Source organism: Azolla caroliniana, unplaced genomic scaffold (assembly GCF_043228905.1).
Source record: "Azolla caroliniana isolate FFs.n. ecotype wild unplaced genomic scaffold, voAzoCaro1.0.p SCAF_3, whole genome shotgun sequence".
Classification (NCBI taxonomy): Eukaryota; Viridiplantae; Streptophyta; class Polypodiopsida; order Salviniales; family Salviniaceae; genus Azolla; species Azolla caroliniana.
In genome coordinates, this window is record NW_028230438.1 from 24963896 (window position 1) to 24984712 (window position 20817).

Genomic DNA, 20817 nt, shown 5'->3' on the forward strand with positions numbered 1-20817 from the left:
AACTTTGATGAGTCAACTATAACTTTAATGTATTGAACATGCAATCACACGTTGCTAAAATCATTGAAATACCATTTGTATGCACGCATGCATGTGCCAAGGATGCACTATATTGCATGAACATAATCTTGAGGGCTTGGAATGATGCCAATTAAAATGAAGTGATTATGATAATTACGAAACATTTTGCGCTAATGGAAGTGTAGATTATGTCAATGTGTGCATGCACCAGCACACAACAACAATGAGCTAATGATGATGTTTTTTGTCAATAATTACATATAAAGTGTTATGTATGAAATAAACAACAGGGAGAACTATGAAATAGCCATGACGTCTTCTTTATTTACCTCAAATGCTTGTAGGGTTTCATTATTTCCCTAGATGCGTTGGTCAAACCTATCTTGATCAATTGTATGTGCTATTCAAGCCATTATATGGTCAAATGGTCAACTCATCCTCTTTTCCTCCCTTTTGAGGGTTGACTGAGGGTACTTGGGTGAATAAAGAAAAACATGGTGTATTTCTAAGTTTTTTTAAATGAAAGGGTGTGACACAATGTTATGATTGTTTGGATGTCACATAAAAATTAGTATGATATTAAAGTTAGCTAAATGCACAATAACTATGAATGTTGGAGTTTGATGGTAAATTTGAAGTCGCCATATTTTGATATTCTCTATGGGAATGATCCCAGACACATGAAAAGATTTTAGGAATGTAAGTGATAAAAGGAGAGTCCAACTGAAATGTTATTGTTTCTTCCCGTCCTTTAGTATCTACGTGGTAATTCTTACATCATCTTTCTCTACCAAATGTACGAGATTGAAGACAATCGTGGCTCAAGTTCTTTTTTTGGGTTTCTCTTCCCAATGTTTGTATGGTCCCAAAAGTGTTGTCAAATGCTTTGGCTTTGCATAAACTTGAAAATTAAATTAGCCCTCCTTGAATCATGGATAGTACTTGAACGTACATATAGAATTTGAATGCAATTAATATTGGATTAGCAAAGAAACACGTTACTCTAAAGTTGACCCATAAAGAAAAGCAAGATATGTATGTATAGCCTCTATGTGCAATGATGTGGAATGTGAGGGCAAGTGTACATGCAAAAGACGATCATTCCTCTCTAAAATGTATTTCCCAAGATAAATCAATGGCGGATGTTGGCATATGTTGTACTAAGGGTATGAGTGTTGGAGGACTCTTCGTTGACTAAAATGGGGGAGGTCCGAGGAAGGCCCTTAAGGAGTCAAGCAAATCCATACACTTAGTGACAAAATGGTCCATCTTTTGAGTTGGAGAGCTTAAGGCGTGTTAGAGTTGGCCTACCCTCTTCTAGTTGCAAAGCCAAAGCTCTATCTATAATTAGTGGATATAGAATTGCCCACTAACACATCACCTAGAAAATTTCACCTATTCGTACCAAATGGGTCCCAACAACTAGCATGTATGATACATCTCCTTCATGTTTGCGGCTCAATAACATATAGTACACATGATTGTTGGTAAATAATGAATCTATTATATTTTCCAATTACTTAATCACCTAAATTTCACCTATTCGTATCAAATGGGTTCCAACCACTAGCATGTATGATACATCTCCTTTATGTTTGTGGCTCAATAATAGATAATACACATGATTGTTGGTAAATAATGAGTCTATTATTATTTCCAATGACTTAATCAACAATAAATATTGTTATTAATCAATTTCTAAATACTTAATAGCTTACTCAATTGGATTAAAAGTACAAATTTTTATAAACAATATCATGTTAGTATGTATTGATCAAACATAAACATTATGTTGTAAATAGATTATTATAAATTATAATCCTATGAATGGTAACTACCCTACACATCTACTATGATTTGTAATGCAAATGCATTGATTTGTAATACTAGTATTGGTTTCATACCCTCATAATGTACAGTAAATATGTTGTATTTTTGTTTACTTGTGTGTCTAGTACTCAAGCACTTCCCTTATTGCATATTATGTAACATGTATTTAGGCATAAGGTTGTGAAGCCATAGAATTGTGTCATGGTTGATTGATAAACAACTTATAAGGCTTGTAATGCAATGGCAAGCAAATCAACTTACAATTTGGTTGGATAACGGGAACTACTCAAGTATAGCAATGTGTGGGTTGTTTATATTGGTGAAGACAAGTCATCATTAGGTGCCAATTGAGTTCATGTTTACTACGAGTTAGGATGGGACTCTAATCCCTAATTCACACATATAAACACTTAGGATTGTAAAAGTCATTTTTACACCAAGCTTCAATGAAAGTAGAGATTTTGGCTATCATTTTGTAGCTTACTATAAAATTTTCGAGTTCTTTATATGATATAAGAACATCTTCGTAGTTTTTAAGAATATAGGTTTATTTGTGAAACTAGCCATGTATTAATATTGGAATTTAAACATTCATTTGATTTCAATTGTTTGTTGGAGCAAAGGGTGTGGCTACACATAACTCACGTATTTTCGTAACATTGGTCCTATGCTTACGTAGATTGGCACACATTGTGCCCTTAAGATGAGAGACTTGGCAATGTCCAACTTGGAAAAGTTGTGGGAGGTAGGAAATTTCGTTTAGCAACAATGATTCCTTTACATTGTAGTGAGAGATGCACTTCACCCTCACCCTCATGATTTAGAGAATGTCAATGTAGTTTTGTCTAGTGAGGCCTCCCCATTCTCAATTTCAAAATCAGAATGTGCTAATGCAAGATGGTGTTTGCTCTTCTCATGTAAAATGGCATGGGCATAAGTATATGTGGTTGGGCACATCTTGTCATTTCTTTGTAGATGTTCTAATGTGTTGGGTTAATGTGAGAGTAGTGCCATTGAGGTTTGTTAATTTTGGTTTACTCATCTAGTTTGTTGGGACTACATCCATATGTCTTGGTTTCATGTCTGTCATCTGCATGAGAATATCATCGTTCTATAAGTCAAGTAATGTTGCCACATTCTATGTCTTAAACAATTTGTGTGTTGGATGCCGAGTAAACTAAGAGAATTTTGCTTTTATTTATCCTCCATATTTAGTTGTTAGAATCCCAATATTTAAAGTGGTATCAATGTGCCACCGTGTCATTTACATTAGTCACACACTTGTGGACTCTCATCAGACCCTTTGGTTCCACAGACCTCACCATTGTTTTGAGAGAATCACTTAACGGGGGATTGTATGTCTATGCATGTTTGCATGCTCAATTGTGAAAAGGCTCTCTTCTCTCTCTATATACATTCATTTGGTTGAATGATTTCTTTCACATGGCTATCACTAATGATGAAGATAGAAATATCAATGTCGTGAAGAGAGAGTGAAAGAGATAAATATAATACACGGGGAAAAGGTAGAGAGTGGGTAGGGTTCAAGTACGTGCATATCTATGTAAATACATGCATGTGGTTGGTTCATAGAAGAGTTTACATTATTTTCATAGAGTATGTGGACTATTATGGGCGCCTATCTCAAGGTATGAAGAGTTAGACTTCTCTTCATTTGTGATTATAGTACTTGTTGGTTCTTCTTTCACTATGACATGATGCGTACATGGCTTGAGAACTTATTTATAGGTGCTTGGAACACCCTCACATATATATTAGAGCATGTTTCAAGTCTTGGTATCCGTCGCCATACTACAAAGTGATGAGAGAAGAGTTAAATGTATGTGTCTATGTTTGATAACTACATAACTATTGTGTTAAATGTATTGCGTATTTGTGTACATGTTATAATACACAATATATTGCATTTATCAAATGTATTTTTATTACGCACTTCCATGGCACACATCTTCAACCAGATGTATAAGAATCAATATTATATTTTTGTGTTAGTCTTTTCAAGAGTTACTTGTGGTAGTTCTTATAATGAGGAGCTAGGATACAATATTTAGTACTTAAACCTGAGTACTATAGAGTATCAACTTGTAAGCATGCAAGGTCATGAATGCCTATGCGCATGTCATGGTTACACGCGTGCGCACACACAGTATATATATATATATATATAATATAGATGTATATACACATACAAACAATTATTATATTCTAATAACTCTTAGCTTGTTTTCACAAAATTTGATTGTACATTAAAAACTCTTAGGATTTCGCCAATGAATGCTTTGTGCTAGTATCAATGAGGCTTCAACTTTGGCACTTGTTTCTAGATACATTAGTTTAGGTTCACATAGGGTACAATTTTGGCGTTGTGGTTTTGACAACAAACACAAGAACATCAATTTTGGCCTTGTGGTTTTTTAGAGGTGTAACTCGTATTTCCTAATATTACCACTTATAAGAGGGGTATTTTTTAGACTACCCCTATACATGACCCTATGCCTCATTAATATCATTTCATTTAAGAAGAAAATGCTAGTCCATGTATTGCTACACATGCTCACCCCCATTGGTATCCATATAGAGAAATGACTCTATGAGTTATTACGCATTATCATGTCACTAACATCTATTGGTTGGTCACATCACAATAGTTTAGAGAGATAACTCTTGCTTGCCTTATTGTGGCTCTCGTATGCAAATTGGAAATGAAATCACTTTATGTTTCGATTCAATCTTTTGATGAGTTTATTACCATTGGATCAACTATGTGTCCCTAGCAAGCCTCACAAACCCACACGCATGACTAGTAACATGAAGTTTGGTACACATATACATTCGCTACTTTTTTGCTTTTTGCTTTTTAGTTTAGAAGATGAGAAATATTTCACTACACCATTTTAGAGCCACCATCAATTGCACTAAATGGATGTCAACTTGTGTCACAATTAAAGGGCTCCTCGTGTAGGGCATTTGTTGCAAGCAAGGTTTTGTAGCTAGCCCAACTTAAATCAAATCCTTAGTTGGCTCAAATCTCACTTGATGGTAAGGTCTGCTTGTGTGAGTAGCATGGGTTGCACTTGCAAGTAAGGCTAAACACATTCAACATCTAAAAGTGATTAGTGCATCCCCAACTTGCTTAATAACTAGTTGAGGGCCCATGTGGAAAGATTTTTGCAATATAAGGTTGAGATTGTTGTGAGTTAAATGGTTGCAATGGTTATGGAATGTTGGATTAGTAGTTATGGATCATCGTGTAAAATTGCTTATTAATATTAAAACTTAGTATGACTGTAAGGATTTCTTATATATCAATAGGTTTGTATTGTAAATAATTGAGTTGTGGCTTGACTATTTAACTTCTTAAATTTGTAGATTTGAAAACCCTTGATGTAGGATTTTACTTGTTGCTTGATATATATAATAATGCAAAGTGATTTTGCTTGGCAAAATTGGAGTTTCAATGGTTGCTTGGAAGTTAATTTCTTCTGTTGAAAGGCTGAATTTTTATTGCTTGGAAGATCAATCTTGTGTGGCATCACAAGTAGATGTCTTCATTGGCCTATACATGTGTGAGGTAAATGAGCTAGTGAGGATTGATGCGGAGCTTGAGGTTATCCATGTGTGTGTGGGGATAAACAAATTCTATAATAGGGAAAGAGAACTTTCTGGGCGTGGCAAAGATGTCGTAGAGAGAAAAGTGTGCTTCTTATTCATCAAGGGTGCCAAAACCAAGGGTAGATGTGGTGTGACTCAAGTTTATATTAGTCAAAATTGAAGCAATGAGATTAAATACATCGGTTTTTTGGGTATCTTTGGTATCAAATGAAGTGAGTGCATTGTTGGTAATGTACATATAAAGTGTTACCAATGTGATTAGGTTGGGGCCAATCCAAAAGGGGAACGAATACCTTTCTACGCGAGCATGTGTTTCGTAAGGTTGAGGTGAGAATCGGGGCACACACACATACACCCCAAATAGTAGTAATGACAAGGGGACGACAAACAATGACAACAACAAACAATGATGACGACTCTCTTTTTGTCTACATATCAGACTATGAAGACGACCCTCTCTTTTTGTCTACAGATCAAACTATGACAATGACTCTCTTTTTATCAAGGGATCAGGCAATGACGAGACTCTCTTTTTGTCTATAGATCTGATGGAAAAGGTATGATGACTAGCCGACACAAGGATCTAGAATGGGAAAATGACGGTGTGTGTGTGTGTGTTCAGATGGTTTTGTCCACTTGAATGTGACCTTCCTCCTCCCCCAACCAATGTGTGTGTCTCTTTCGAGTCCCTTTTCTTTTACAAATTTCAACACAATTGAATTCTCTTTGATTTGTTTTTTTTAAAGACCCATGCATGCACATGTATTAAATATGCACACCCCCCCTTCTCTCTCTCTCTCTCTCATGTTTGGTTTATCCATTCTCATTGTAGTTCTACTTTTTTTAATCCTTTCATTATCTTCTCATTCTCTTGGGTGGTTTTATATAATATATATCCATATCTCGGGTGGTTTTGTTTTTTTAGTTTAGAGCTCACATACAATAGCATGTTCTTTTTCACCTCGAGTCTCTTGGGTAGAAGTTCCTTTTGCTATTATCAAATATAGTGTTAAATACATACATCCTACATGTTGAGGCTGGCAATTTTGACCTCTTGAGTGGTAGATTTATTATTGAGTTAACTATAGTAGAGTTACTTCTTGGGCGGTTTTTGATATTATCAAATTTAGTGTTAATTACATGTATGCTAACCTCTTGGATAGTGGTTTTATTATTGAGTTAACCATAGTAGATCTACTTCTTGGGTGGTTTTTGATATTATCAAAATTAGTTCTACTTACATATATGCCACATTCTGAGGCTGGTAATTTTGACCTCTTGAATGGTGGTTTTATTATTTAGTTAGCTATAGTAGGTTTACTTCTTGGATAATTTTTGTTACTTACCTAAACATAATATGTTTACCTCTTGGGTGGTGGCTTTTATTATTGAGCTAAGTGTATCTAAGTATATTTAGCTAAATATAATATCTGTACCTCTTGGAGGTTTTTTATTACTGCTAGCTTTATTTGATTCTTGAGTGGTTATTTAGCTAAATATAAGATATTTTGTCTCTTAAGGTAGCTTTAGTTATTTGGCCAAATGTAGCATATTTTATGAGTTGAGGGTGGTGGTTTTATAGTGACATCTCTACTAAGCTATACACTACTTACACATATTGCCTTTTGGGTGTTTTATTTTGTTTTGTTATTGTGGGTACCTAATTATATGGATGGTGATGACCATGAGCTTCCCAAATACAGGCAATACTTGGATTGAAAGCTCTAATAATAGTGGCACTACTTATAATTATAGTAATGATGCTAGTAGTATTGTTATGAATAGTAATTATGTTGTGATGAATATTGCTACTAACTATTGTGACATTGTTGATGACAAGTCCCAAATGAGCCCTAACAATAGCAATAATCCTACTATGTTAAGTGGCTCATCATCAATGATTAAGGAGGAGGACAAGTGCCCAACAAACCCCAATAATAGCAAATTGTCATGTGATAAAGGTAATGATGCTAAGTATAGAAAAAATGAGAACAAGAAGGATATGGATCAATATATTGATCATATAAGTAGTAGTAGCACTAGGGGCCATCATGGTGTGATGATACCAATGGTGAGGAGGAAGAAAAGGACTAGGTCTACAATTGCTACTAGTACCACCACTATACTTAGGAGGGGTACCAATGTAATGTACAACAACAACAAGAGTAACAAGAAGGTGTTGCATTCTGTTCATCCCCAAGGGGTTGCAGCTCGGAGGAGGAGGCACAAGATAAGTAGCAAGTTCAAAGTGTTGCAAACTCTCGTCCCAGGGGGAACCAAGATGGACACCGCATCCATGCTCGATGAGGCCATCCAATACATCAAATACCTAAGGGACCAAATCCTTCTCCATCAACTCGTCGAAGTCATGACCCACAACTTATGGCACCCCGTGGGTTATAATTGTCCCCATGTGGACCAACAACATGGCCCTTTGGTACACAACCCACTGGTGACCCCAGTACATGACCACCAACATCAACCAACTTTGTTGGTTAATGATCAACTAGTTCTCCATGAACAACTAGTCCATGAAGAACATGACACTTTACACCAACTTCGACATCAACCCTCACAACTTATAAATATTAACCCCTCTCATGTAAACACTAACACCATTAATCCTCAATACCTTCATCATAATGCAATTGATGTTGCACCTAATTACAACATGGATTGCCCTAGATCGATCATCATGTCTAATTGTGCTGATATTGATGATGACAACATTCAATCGTTCTCATCTCTCCTTCAATATAAGAATGATATCAATCTTGATAGTGGTCAAGATACTTCAATTGTCCCTAGTGTTAGTAGTGCTGATATTTATCCTTGTCCATTTAATTATATTCCACCATATCCTATGTATAATGATTATGATGTCGATCTCATTAACACTAATTGGCCAAACTTCAATTACACCATATAAGTTTGTATTAATGTGAAAGCAACCTTGTACAATTTTCCAAAGCTTGCATATAATCTAAATGTAAAATTTTACAATGTAGTGTAGGTTAATGTTTGCCTAAAACGGCAAGGTATTGTTCATGCAAATTAAACTTCTTGGTCATGACCAACGCATGTCTTGATGTAAAGGATGAACATATATGAAAATGGAGAAGCCTAAATTGAAAAGCTATGTAAGGTCTATACTTCATGATATTTCAGCTAATCCATGTGCTAAAGAGGTAGATGGATTTTGAGAAACTAAGTTTGAAATCTTGTGTACAAAGTTTTATATTCCACGATGAGAAAGTAAAAGTAACAAAGAATTTCCTACATATGGATTTTGACACATTGAGTTTGAAAATTTGTGTAAATTCATTGCACTCAATATTTTCAGATAAAAAATTGTTGTGCTTGTATTCTTATTGAATGTAACCAAGCAAACACTTTAATGTGACAATGTTTTATAAATATGGTCGAAAAGTTTTAGGACTATCTAAGTCAAATTAATTGTCAATATTTGGTATTAGGTTGTTTTGAAACGCTATGACCATACGTAAAATACTAAGTATTGCATGTAAAATCTGATAGTGAGGCAAACCTAATTTGAAAGTTAATGTAAAGTCTATGTCATTTACATCAAAAGCCTAATTGGAAAAACTATTGTAAAAGGTTATATTGACTCCCTAGAAAACATTATTGAAAGTAGTGAAGCATTGTATTAATCTCATGGCGTTAGGTCAACATCTCAAGATGAATAGTTGTGGTTGTCCATTTGGAAATAAGTAGCACATGTTTTCCGAACATTGTGATCATTTCCTCTATGTATTACACTCTATCTTGTGCAGTAAAAAATCATACATCCACAAATAGGACACAATATTGTAGTATTGCATTAAGCACATGATGTCATGTGTTTGAGGATTTTGATATTGTGTCGTCCGCTTATAGAAAAGAAAGCTCACTCAATATCATTAGTGATAACCATACAAAAAATCTTACAAGATGCATGTATAGTGCCTCCAAACATATGAATTAGAATTTCATCATTAACTAGTTTAATTCAGACTCTTACACCCTCATGAGTCGCTATTATATAGTTTCGTGGTAATTCCAAATTCATCATTACATTTTTGCAAAGTACTCAATGAGTTCACCATATCATCACAATTGTAGAAAATTAGCCATCATGTCAACGCATTAATTACGAGTAACATGTGATCCTTTGAAATTGCATGCAAGGTCTATCTTTATATATCTTTGTGGTCGTGTAACAATGTGATTCTTGGAGTATTGAATCCTACTTTCAACCCTAACGAGCCATCGGCTTGGTTTCAAGGTTTGGTATAACCTATTTGGCCTAGTAAAACAATGTAGCGATATCATTGAAACCAAGTGCAAGATAATCATAATTTATAGGCAAAACTCTGAGTGCTTGAGGAAACTTATGTCGGTTAGATATATAGAGGGCAAAATGCCTTTCTACCAAAGGCATTTTGGAAAATAAAAGAAATCTTGAGGACATTCAAGGGGACAAGAAAAAAGTCAAGGGCTATTTCAAGTTTTTTCCTTTACATTTATGAATACTCAAGAAAATCCTCCACTTGCTATACATGTATACTTTTATGTACATGGTCGACATCTGGGATCATATATAGAAATCTTCTATGCATGTGAATAGAAAGAGACCATCATTGTGCCGGCTTCGTGTTTTCTTTTATTTCTTTTCATACCATGATGTTTGCCCTCATCAAGCTCCCAGGCCTATGGGGGACAATACTAACCTATCATATGTGTTACTTTGACCTAAGATTCAAGGTCAAGAAGTCTTCCCGCCCTTTTTTTCCTTGGTTATACGGTACACACAAACGATATGGTCAATGTGACTCCTTTTTGCACTCTCTTTCGGGAACAAGGAGGGGAGGGTGGGGGGCATTCTCGAGAATAAAGACAAATGGGGACAAACATCTCGGGATTCGTCCGAAAAGCATGTTGAGCGGCCTAAGTACCAACACAAACATGTTTCATGTGACTGTGTAGAGTTTAAACCAAAGTTGATGTTTTGTTTTGCAAGCTTTTGGATGCAAGAGTTTGTGCTACAAGTGGACCCTCTTAGTTCTCTGAGGTAAGCATATTGTTCTTCATATCTTTTAATTGGCATAGAGAGAGAGAGAGAGAGAGAGAGAGAGAGAGAGAGAGATGTCTTAATCTAGGGACAGGACTGGGAGAATGGATGTATGTTCTTAAAGTGGATGTCCTGGCCGGGCATGTGTGTGGTTCATGTCGCACGACTTACATGGCTTCAAAGTTTCATTCCGGGACTTCTCTTGTAGGAACATACAGTATAAGTGGAAGAGTAGTCATCCACCTGATTGGTTGGGAGGTACGATATAATTACGGTGTAATCGTTTAGGCGTACAAAAGTGAAACATATGACCCACAAGATATAATTGCCTATCGAAGTGTTTTCTCTTGAATTCTCGAAACCATCCATCCATCCAAAGAATTTGGATGACTAAACGAGGGTGGGATGTCGTGGTTCCAACCCTTGTGTCTAGGACGACTAGTGTGTGGACACAATTCATGTGGTTCTCGAATATTAAGCTTGTGTCATAGAAGACACAAGGAACCCGAAGAACATGGTTTGGGACATGAGACAGGTGTTCCAGCCAGGAAAGTGTGGACACAACCAATGTGACTTGTATGTCAAGTTCATGTTGTAATGGAGGGGACATGGCTTAGGAACATGCTCTCAGGACATGGGATGGGCATTCGACTCTCGATTCTTGACTCATGACTGGGTATATAACCATGACCAATGCGACTTAAAACGAGGAGGGAAATTAGCCTAGGAACATGCTTTGGGGACTAGGAATGGATGTTTGAACCTCAATGTTGAAGCGAAAAAATTGTGGAGAAATCTAGAGTGGCCTTCCTTTCAGGTAGTTAAAAAAACACTACTACATGCTCTCGCAACCCAATGAGGAGGAGCACACAATGCTCAAACTAAGAATGCATGAGATGGGGTGAGGTCCAAGTGGTATTGGACAAATGATCTCACTGTTGCTAGGCCTTGTAATCAAAGTTCACCACAATCACTCACTAGTTATGGTCAAGTTGTTTGTCGAAAATTGCGCTCACCAGCCTTTTTAGCAGCCTTTTACCTTAGGACTCCTTGCGGGTTTGTTTTGAGTGAAGCTCCAGCCTCCAACAAGGAAATCTATGGCTTCCTACAAAGCTCTGAAAATCTTTAATGAGCTTGAAATGTGTAATCCACAATAATGTCTGGGTGAAAGGACAAGACCAAGATGAGACCTTCCTTACACATGAAACTTGTAAAACAAAATAGACCTTGTTATTGAGTTTTATAACAACCTTGAAATTCCTTGTATTATATGCTTCAACGTGATAATAAAATAAACATGGTGATGTTTTTGACATCATGGCAAAATTTCATGTGATTTCAGCAATTCATGCATTTGCTCTCTTTCTGTAAGTGATTTGTGAATCTTGGAGAGAGAGATTGATTGATTTTATATTTATTTATTTTCAGATAGACCATGCCAAGTGATGAATCCCAGGGCAAGTCTTTCGACTTGGGAAATGGATCGAGGTTGTTTTATTTAGAGAATTTCCTAGACCCAACGCTAGCTCATATGTATTTAGAAAGTTTGAACAACAAGCTTCCATGGACCCGACCGACTCTGAGCATCTTCGGAAGAAAGTGTGAACAGGTATGGTGAACTAATTCTCTCATCATGTGGACTCGATATTTATTTTGGGAAGTAGAGAAGTTTTTGAAGTTTTTGAAAAGGTAATGTCATGGGTTTTGAAGCATTATAACGAGATAATCTTATGATTTGTCTTGAAGTATTATTAGCAAAGGTTTTGAAGTATTACAGATTATTTTTCTTGTGACTTTTCAAGAATTATATCATGACTTTGAAGTGTTGCTATTGCTACATTTCTTTCTTTCTTTTGCAGCCTAGAGAGACTTGCTATGTTGCTAACGAAGGATTGCCTTGCTACAAATACAGTGGTTATGAGCCCACTGTCCACAAATGGGATGACTTTAAGGATTTGAAGTCTATATTGGATTCGGTATGTTGATGAGCCTTTCTCTGTATATGTATATGTATATGTATATGGATATGGATAATGTATATGTATATGTATGTATATGTATGTATATGTATGTATATGTATGTGTATGTGTATATGTTGTATGTATATGTATATGTATATGTATATGTATATGTATATGTATATGTATATGTATATGTATATGTATGTACCAGACATTGTAGAAGATGCACATGGATTCAAAACCTCTTGAAGATGTAAATTTAGTATTTCATTTCCTCCTCTTTAGCACATGATGAGACACTAGCACCATGGTGTATTTAGTTGAAATGGTTAATGTGTAAACGCTTTTTGCATTAGATTCATGAAGCACTACCTGGATGCTCTTTCAACAGCGTTTTGGTGAACAGGTGTGTACATCCACATTCAAAATCTCAAACGTGTGTGCATATTATTGAAAAATTCAAGGCTAGGAAATCCCAAATATACCCACTCCCTTATACCAGGATATTGTATCAAGGGTAATATCAAATCTACCGTACACTAAATCTATATAATAAAGTTGTTAAAGCAAAGGTTCCACTAATAGCAATGCTGATCAATGCTAATTGAGTATGCATCAAGCAATGTCAGGGGTTTGTTTGATTTTTTATTGGTCTTAACACTAAAGAGGTAATGTTGATCTTACAGGTACGTAGATGGGAACAACTATGCGGGGTGGCATGCCGATGATGAAAAGTTGTACGGATCAACGCCGACAATTGCATCGGTGTCTCTTGGAGCTGAGAGAGATTTCTTAATCCGGAGAAAGAAAATCAAAAGTCCAAAAGAAAACTTGATTGATGTACGACAATCAAGAAAGATGAGTACCTATGATGAGCCTTTACCCAATGAATCGACAAACAAAACAAAGAGAAAACTACCCTCTGGCTCTAGCTCTGGTTTAGTCAATAATATTCCAAGGGACCTACACACATTCTCTTTGCAACATGGTTCTATGCTTGTGATGAGAGGGTATACACAAAGAGATTGGGAGCATTCGGTTCCTTGTCGTAAGAGAGTGAATGAGCTTCGCATCAATCTTACCTTCAGGTATATCGAGGCTTCAGAGGCCACAACTACTTAGATTCTTTGAGTTTTTAATGCAACGAGCATATACATTCTACGATGCATTTTAATCGCTGAAATTGTAAATGCTGAGCATACTGTGCAATGAACTTTCCTCATCAGAGTCAAAAAACTATATAAAAGGATCTCTTCCATGTGTGTGATGCAGAGCACATTGATTCAGGCATTTGTTTTAGTTATTTTCTGCAAGGGAAACCATATAATTAGCTCATGTAATTGAGGCATGTTTATGCCATTTCCATCTACATGCCTTTTGAATCCATATTGATGAAATCGCAGATTGATATTTCAACTAGTGAGGTGGTGATGGATATTTGTTTGTGATAGGTTGGGTGTGTACTACATGTCTCATTTATCCATTCCCTTGGCCTATGGATGAAATTACTTAAAGAGTTCATGATGACTCATTTTTATTCAATTTCTTGGGCGATGGATAAATTTATGCAAGATTCCTATTTAACACTCATGTTTCATCAATTGGGCTATGGATGAAACTATAAGGTTTAACAAGGCTGAACCATATAAGGCTTATATAGCTATGTGATCTTTAGATGCTCATAGATTATGTGAGAAACACTAACTCAAGGAATTATGAAGGGTTAAGTCATCAATCTTACCCCTGATCAGTAGGAGGGGAAACTTTGATATTTTCCATTTAAATTATGTGGATTTCAATAGGAACCCACAACAGCGTGAAAATTGTGCCAGAATTGACTAACAACCTAATTGTTGAATTGAAGAAGAGATTATATCTGGCCTTGTTACATCAGTGATCTTATATGGGAAACCATCTTAGTTGTTGAAGTGAAGAAGAGATTATATATGGCCTTGTTACATCAGTGATCTTATATGGTTATGGATAAGAACTTATTGCAAGCTTCAGCCTGGCTATCAAAATGTTAACTTCATGTTGTGATATTGTAACCCCTCACAATGCAATACAAGCAGAATCTGAACCGCTTCATGTTAAGCTTTTAGTGCAATGTAAGCGCCCCTTATAAGCATGAAGAATCTTTAAGGCCCTATATAAGTGCTTTTATGGATAATGTTCTGTAAGATGACCATCTCATCATTCACAAATACTCTATGAACCAATCACGTCAAGTTTCATATGAACCAATCACTTGATAGAACAAAATGAAAACAACGTGAAGCTCTCCATTTATATTCATATCAAGACTATTACAACATGATATGAATGGCACTTTGGGTTCCATCGTCCTTTAACATATTCTTGGCCCTTTTCATTGGATGGTCTTTCCTACATAAACACTTCCAAAAACATCATAGGACTACAATGTCTTATAGAACATGGACACCATCACGTAGAACATTCTCTTCAGGTCTGTCTATGTGGATCATTCATTATAAAGTGACAAAACCACTAAATAAGGCCCTATATAGGCACTTCAGAGGTAGGACTCAACTTTTCAAGCTAAGTTTCTCACAATGATCGACTTCTTGTTTAACTAGAATGCAGCACAACTATTGATTTTAATCAATCACATTATTAGTAATTTTCAAATCATGGTTCTCAAAACAACACCCATCCTATTTTGAATTCGAGAACAAAAAAAACAACCTACTTTACACTTTTGAACTACATGCTTTTAAGTCTACCATAAGTTTTCAATCTAGGCTTCTTGAAACAACAAGGGCTAGCACAGGATTATCTAACAAACTTTTAACAACATTTCACAACTAAGCTTCTTGAAACAACAAAGTTACCTATTTAGAAGATTATCTGTGCCAATACAGGTTCTAGAATGTGTCAACTACAATTCTAAACAGGGTAAGGCTTTTTTACTTCAGAAGAGAAGGGGAAAATGTCATAAAAAGTACAATTTTCGTTGTGTACAAACAGAAGAGAAAGAGAATGAGGAAGGGGCGCCTTCCTTCGCATCATTTGTCTTCCTTCGCATTCTTAGATTAGGATGAATCAACGAGCTAGACAAAAAGAGGAATGCATCATATGTCTTCCTTCACATTCTTAGATTAGGATGAATCAAGTCAAAGAATTAAGGATAGTTTGATAGCGTTGGGTCACTGCTGCCCAACCCGCTTGTGTGGGATGAGCCCCATCCCAAAAAAATGTCTGGCCTGAATCTGGACATATGCTATACAGAGCATTTCCTTTTTCATCAACACTTCCACACCCGGCTCCATCCTTAATTCCTTGACAACACGAGTGCAATACCACCCCTTGAGAGAAACCTGCGGTTACACAAAAAAACTACATTATACAAGGCGAAACTATTTCTCAACCAACATTGGGCAATTGCCTTCTTCATTAAGGGAAATAAATGTTTAACCACATTCAGTAATTGTTCCTTTTTTAAGTAGAATATCTGTCAACAATACTCAGTATTTGTTCATTTTGTTAAGCTAAATATGTACATAAAGAAAACATTTTTCCCTGTACTACATGCGAATGGAGAATGAGAGAGAGACCATATTTGATATGGCTAACTCAGACTGTTTGGAAATCGTGAAATAATAAATTCAATAAACCAATGTGGCACATAGTATCATTTACAAGAAAGAGTGAGAATGAGAGGGAGCACATTTGAGATAACTGAATCAAACGGTTGGGAAACTGTGAGATCATAAATTTGATTAACCGATGTGGGACATAGTACCATTACCATTTACAAGAAAGAGAGAAAGAGAGAAAGAGAGGTTCTTTAATGACCAAATGGTTGTAGCTTAATTGGTAAGGTTGTCATGTAGAGACCAGCATGTCAAGTGTTAGGCCAAGACATTCTTTAGAAATGGCTTTGAATTCAAGTCTTCAAGTAAATCAATAGGCCCAAATACAAGAAAAGAACAAAGAATTGAACCTTTAGGCTGTGTTTCTTTGCAACTTAAGATTACCGGTTGAAGTCCCAAATAAGTATTTGACATTGATTCCTTTTTGTATCATCTAATGCATTTCTCTTTTACGAAAAGAAAAGAAAAAGTGACACAGAAAAAGAGAGAGAGAGAGATGTTACCGTATTTGGAGCTTGAAGAGAGCACTTCTAGAAAGCTATTGTATTGATCTAAGAGCAAGTACTTCGAATTTCGACCTCGAAAAGTTCGAAGGGTAATGAGAGTTTGTGCGAGGAATCGGTTATGCACTGAGCTAAGTACATTGTCCCTTCTACTGCAATTATTCATACTTTTTGATATTGTTATGACAGGAAGGCACCCTGCTGGTTCCAAATTAGTTACCGCGAACCTTCGAAATCCAATCTTGTGTAGTCTTGTTAGTTCAGTTGATATCCGGCTCACAACCTTCGTTATGAAAAAGGGTATACCCTGAAAGGAATTTCACATATATTTACCATGAAAGCCCATATATTAATAGGTTTTATGAATTTTATATAATAATAAAATAATAACCTTAAATTCTTCTTTTTAGTTAAGGCTGGTTGAAATTATATATCATAAAATTTATGACTCATAAGCTTTGAAACCTTTGGTAGCTTTTATTCATTTCAAATTCTTTATTAAAAATCTCTAATAGACATCATTTTTTCCCTATGGGATCTTATGTATCAACAATTCTAAATTTCACAGAACATTAGTTTTCAGATTTATATTAAAGACTTCAAGTTCTTTAAAATGTTCCTTTACTAATAGTAAACCTTCATTTTCATGGGTTAAAAGGCTCACTAAACTAACCAATCAAACTTCTTTGTCTTTTTTATTAAAGCAGACATCATATCCCACTATGTTTTAATTAAACATATAATTTTACAAACTTATTTTCAGCTTTAAATTTGTAATTTTTTAGACAACAACTCTAATATTTTACAATATGTCTCCCAAATCTTAAAAAGATTTACAGATTTACATGGTTTTACTCACTCTAGATATCTTAAACTTCCATGTTTCTGGGTTATATTAGGTATTAAATTTCTTTGTCATATAAAAAAGTCCGAATATCTTTTTAAATATCTAGCTGCCTTTAAATAATTTAAAAATTTTAGCAATAGTTTTATTCACCCTAGAAAACATTCCTTCAATTTCCAACCTCGTTTTCATGGGTTTTTTATTATTTTATGCACTTATTATCATGTATAGAACAAACATACCTACCCTGGGACCATACTTCTGAAGGTGGACACTGTAGTCATTTCCACCATAAACAAAAAGTACCAGAGAGTTCTGATAATCAATATGTTTCCCATTTGAAAGTTTCTCAAATTGATCTATCTGCACACTAATATTGATGTATTCAGGACCATAAGTATAGAAAAGCCCACTTCCCCCATATGCAAAATTGACCCCATTACTCGGCATCTCCCCCTCTTTCAATGAGCTGAATGGTACTGGTGATGGTAGGTTCAAGAACTTTGCTGCAATCCAAAGATATTGAAATTTTGAGTTCAAGATTGATGACTAAATCATGTATTGCAGAATTATCCATATATGAATAAGAATAAATCTGTACTTGAATGAAGAAAATTCAGGTATCGATGGTTGGAGGGATAAACATTTAGTGGTAGAATATCTTGTTCCATACAATAAAATGATAGTACATGGCATAAAGTTCACTGAGATTCAAACCATTTGTACAACTCATTTGATGAAAAATTAACTCAAATAACATTAGTAATTTTAAAGGCCCAGATATCAATGTTCAAAGAATTATTTTTTTCTTTAGTAATCAGTTGAGTTTCATTTAAGGGCCATATATTTAGAGCCACTGATTAAATTAGGAGTGTCATTGTCAAGTGAGTTGGTCTCCGTTTTTGAGAATGGTTTCCTAGCTAATCCGCTGTGTTTCCATTTCATACATCAAACAATTAAAAAATTATGATGAAATACCACAAATGTAAAAGAATGCAGTAGAAATCTTTATTTATACTTCTTTTGGATAATTGCTCCCTGTAACCCATTGGACAAGACTTCAACTCCTACCCCTGTTTTGAATGCCAGTTCAAAATAGCAACCAATGCCTCATTAAGAAAGAGAAAGAAAAAAGATGCATTAAAATCTCTTGATAGCAATGCATGTCTTTGCAAAAATGATAAAAACAATTACATAAATCCGTCAATTGTCTAGCATAAATACAATAATAAAAAAGATACCTACCATACATACAATACTATAAATCTGTTACACGTGTTTGCTTAAAAGCTTAAGATCCAGCAAAACTACAAATCAAAATGTAGCAACATATGAATCCTTTACATTTATTTTGCTATAATTGAGCAAAATTGTCTCACATAGAGGGTCATAATCTAGCAAAATAAATGTTTTGAAATAAGAGCATTACGATGTAGCAAGATTAGTTTGGGATAAATGTATTAAGATTAGTGAGCTTAGTCTCAGATAAGAATGTTAACATCTAGGAAATCTGTTTCCAATAAGAGTGTCTTAATCTAGTAAAACAAAGCAAGAGTTTTTAATATCAATTTCATATTCATGTAAGAAAGTTTATAATCTGGAAAAACTTATAATAATCTAGTGGATAATCTACCAGAGCGTATAATCTAAGAAATCAACAAAACTCATAATTTACAAAATTGTAATCTATAATCTAGATTTTACACAAAGATTATGTCCAGATAAAAGTGTGGAAGCATGTGCAAATAAATAAATAAATATATGTTGTATTTACCGATATAATCTGTGAGCACGAATCCATCCGAGAATCGACCGGTTGGATTTCCAGGCCATGTACTTCCATAAGGCACTCTCCAAGGTTGTGCAACTTTGGGGTCTTTCTGGTCATGGTTCCCAGTGTCCGCATATGAGTCCCCGAATACGAACATGGCATCGGGTCTTGCCCCTTCTACTCCACCTTCACCTAGAAGAAAGGCAAAAACAGAGTTTCTATGACCAAAATTACTGGAACAGCTGCAGCTTATATGCAATATCAGAGTTTTGTTTTAGATAGCTCAACGATATTAAGTGCATTTCTGTTGAAAGGTAAAAAAAATATAGAAAAATCAGATGTATCCGAGGAAGCCTCATCTGGCGCGTTTGCAAATATCAAATTCAAAAGAATAAAGAAGCATTCAAACTGAGGGTATATATGAATAGAATCTAGAAGAATACCTGGATGAAGAAGAGGGAAGAGGCAGAGGCAGAAGCAGAGCAGGATGAGAAACGCCACGGTTTCTCTCATCTTCCTCTGTCTCTGTGCCTCTCTGTCTCTGTTTCTCTGTGCCTCTCTATGAAGCAGTGAGGAAGAACTGTATGTATGTACTAACTAAAACAAAACAAAACAAAAATTAGTGACAGAAATCGCAACAACAAGTTGAAATGATTGCTTCTATTTTTACTTTCTTCCCCCATTTCTGCATTCAATGCTCCTCAGCTCTGTTCGGCTGTTCTAATGTCTCTCATAAATACTCTTACTACTCCTTCCTGCTTTTTTTGCCTTCTGCTTTCTGCTTTCTGCTTTTCCGCTTTTGCTTTTCGGCTTTTCCGTTTTATGCTTTCTGCTTTTCTGCTTTCTGCCTTCTGCTTTTTCTTTTTCCTTTTGCTTCTTGGTAAGAGAAGTGGAAGAGTAGGTTGTGGTCTGATGAAAGGCCCATTTCGAGTAAGGCCATGACATTATGACCATGGCATACATACAAATGGACGGGTACAAATTTCAGAAGATTATGAAAAACTGATATTGCATTTGCCCAGTTAGTAAATTTTTTACCTGTTCTGGGCAGCCTAGAAAGGCCTGATTCTAGAAAGATCGAAATAATGAAGAGTAAAAGTTTCGTGAGACTATATCAAAACCATATTAGATAGTGAGTTGGTACATACATGTATTCGGGCCTATTTTTGGCCATTTTATTTGTCCAACAAAACAATTGTTAGCCTTCGAAAGCCAAATCCTTGTAAAGAAAAATCGTTAGCCTTCAAATTGGCAAAACCTAGTAAGACAATAAAATTAAAGGGTAAAAACTTCATAGGACTACCAAAAGTGACAATACATAGTAGGCTATAGTATACGTAAACAATGGGTTGGAAATGTGCAAAGATTGTAAGTTTGGAAATAGAGGAGAAGTAAGACATTATAACATAGGCATGGTTTGTTCTTGGAGCAATTTGCCATGAATGAGATTAGTCATGTCCCACAACAATGACAAATCTAAAGGCATGAAGTTGTACATATGTGGATCACTTAAAAGTTGTATTTGATCATTTGAGCCTTGTGACCAAATGATAGTAGATAGATCAAAT

The 20817-nt window shown here is 35.4% G+C and overlaps 2 protein-coding genes across 3 annotated transcripts; one reads left to right on the plus strand and one right to left on the minus strand.

Moving 5' to 3' along the window:
• The first annotated feature begins 10459 nt into the window (after positions 1–10459).
• Positions 10460–13936, plus strand: ALKBH2 (oxidoreductase, 2OG-Fe(II) oxygenase family protein). The gene is made up of 5 exons (XM_087317538.1): positions 10460–10555; positions 11984–12164; positions 12415–12531; positions 12874–12923; positions 13204–13936. Exons 2-5 carry the CDS (start codon positions 11991–11993, stop codon positions 13637–13639), a joined length of 777 nt encoding a protein of 258 aa, XP_087173664.1. The 5' UTR covers positions 10460–10555; positions 11984–11990; the 3' UTR covers positions 13640–13936.
• A 1412-nt stretch (positions 13937–15348) lies between these two features.
• LOC147866812 (GDSL esterase/lipase At5g03610-like) lies at positions 15349–19845 on the minus strand. 2 transcript variants are annotated; one of them, XM_087317301.1, is made up of 5 exons: positions 19693–19845; positions 19253–19441; positions 17725–17984; positions 16635–16941; positions 15349–15855 (listed from the first exon to the last, which is right to left on the minus strand). In XM_087317301.1, exons 1-5 carry the CDS (start codon positions 19760–19762, stop codon positions 15647–15649), a joined length of 1035 nt encoding a protein of 344 aa, XP_087173427.1. In that variant the 5' UTR covers positions 19763–19845; the 3' UTR covers positions 15349–15646. The 2 variants fall into 2 exon arrangements, with proteins under 2 accessions (XP_087173427.1, XP_087173428.1); XM_087317302.1 differs by having other exon boundaries at positions 19253–19435; positions 19693–19837.
• Between the last annotated feature and the right edge of the window lie 972 nt (positions 19846–20817).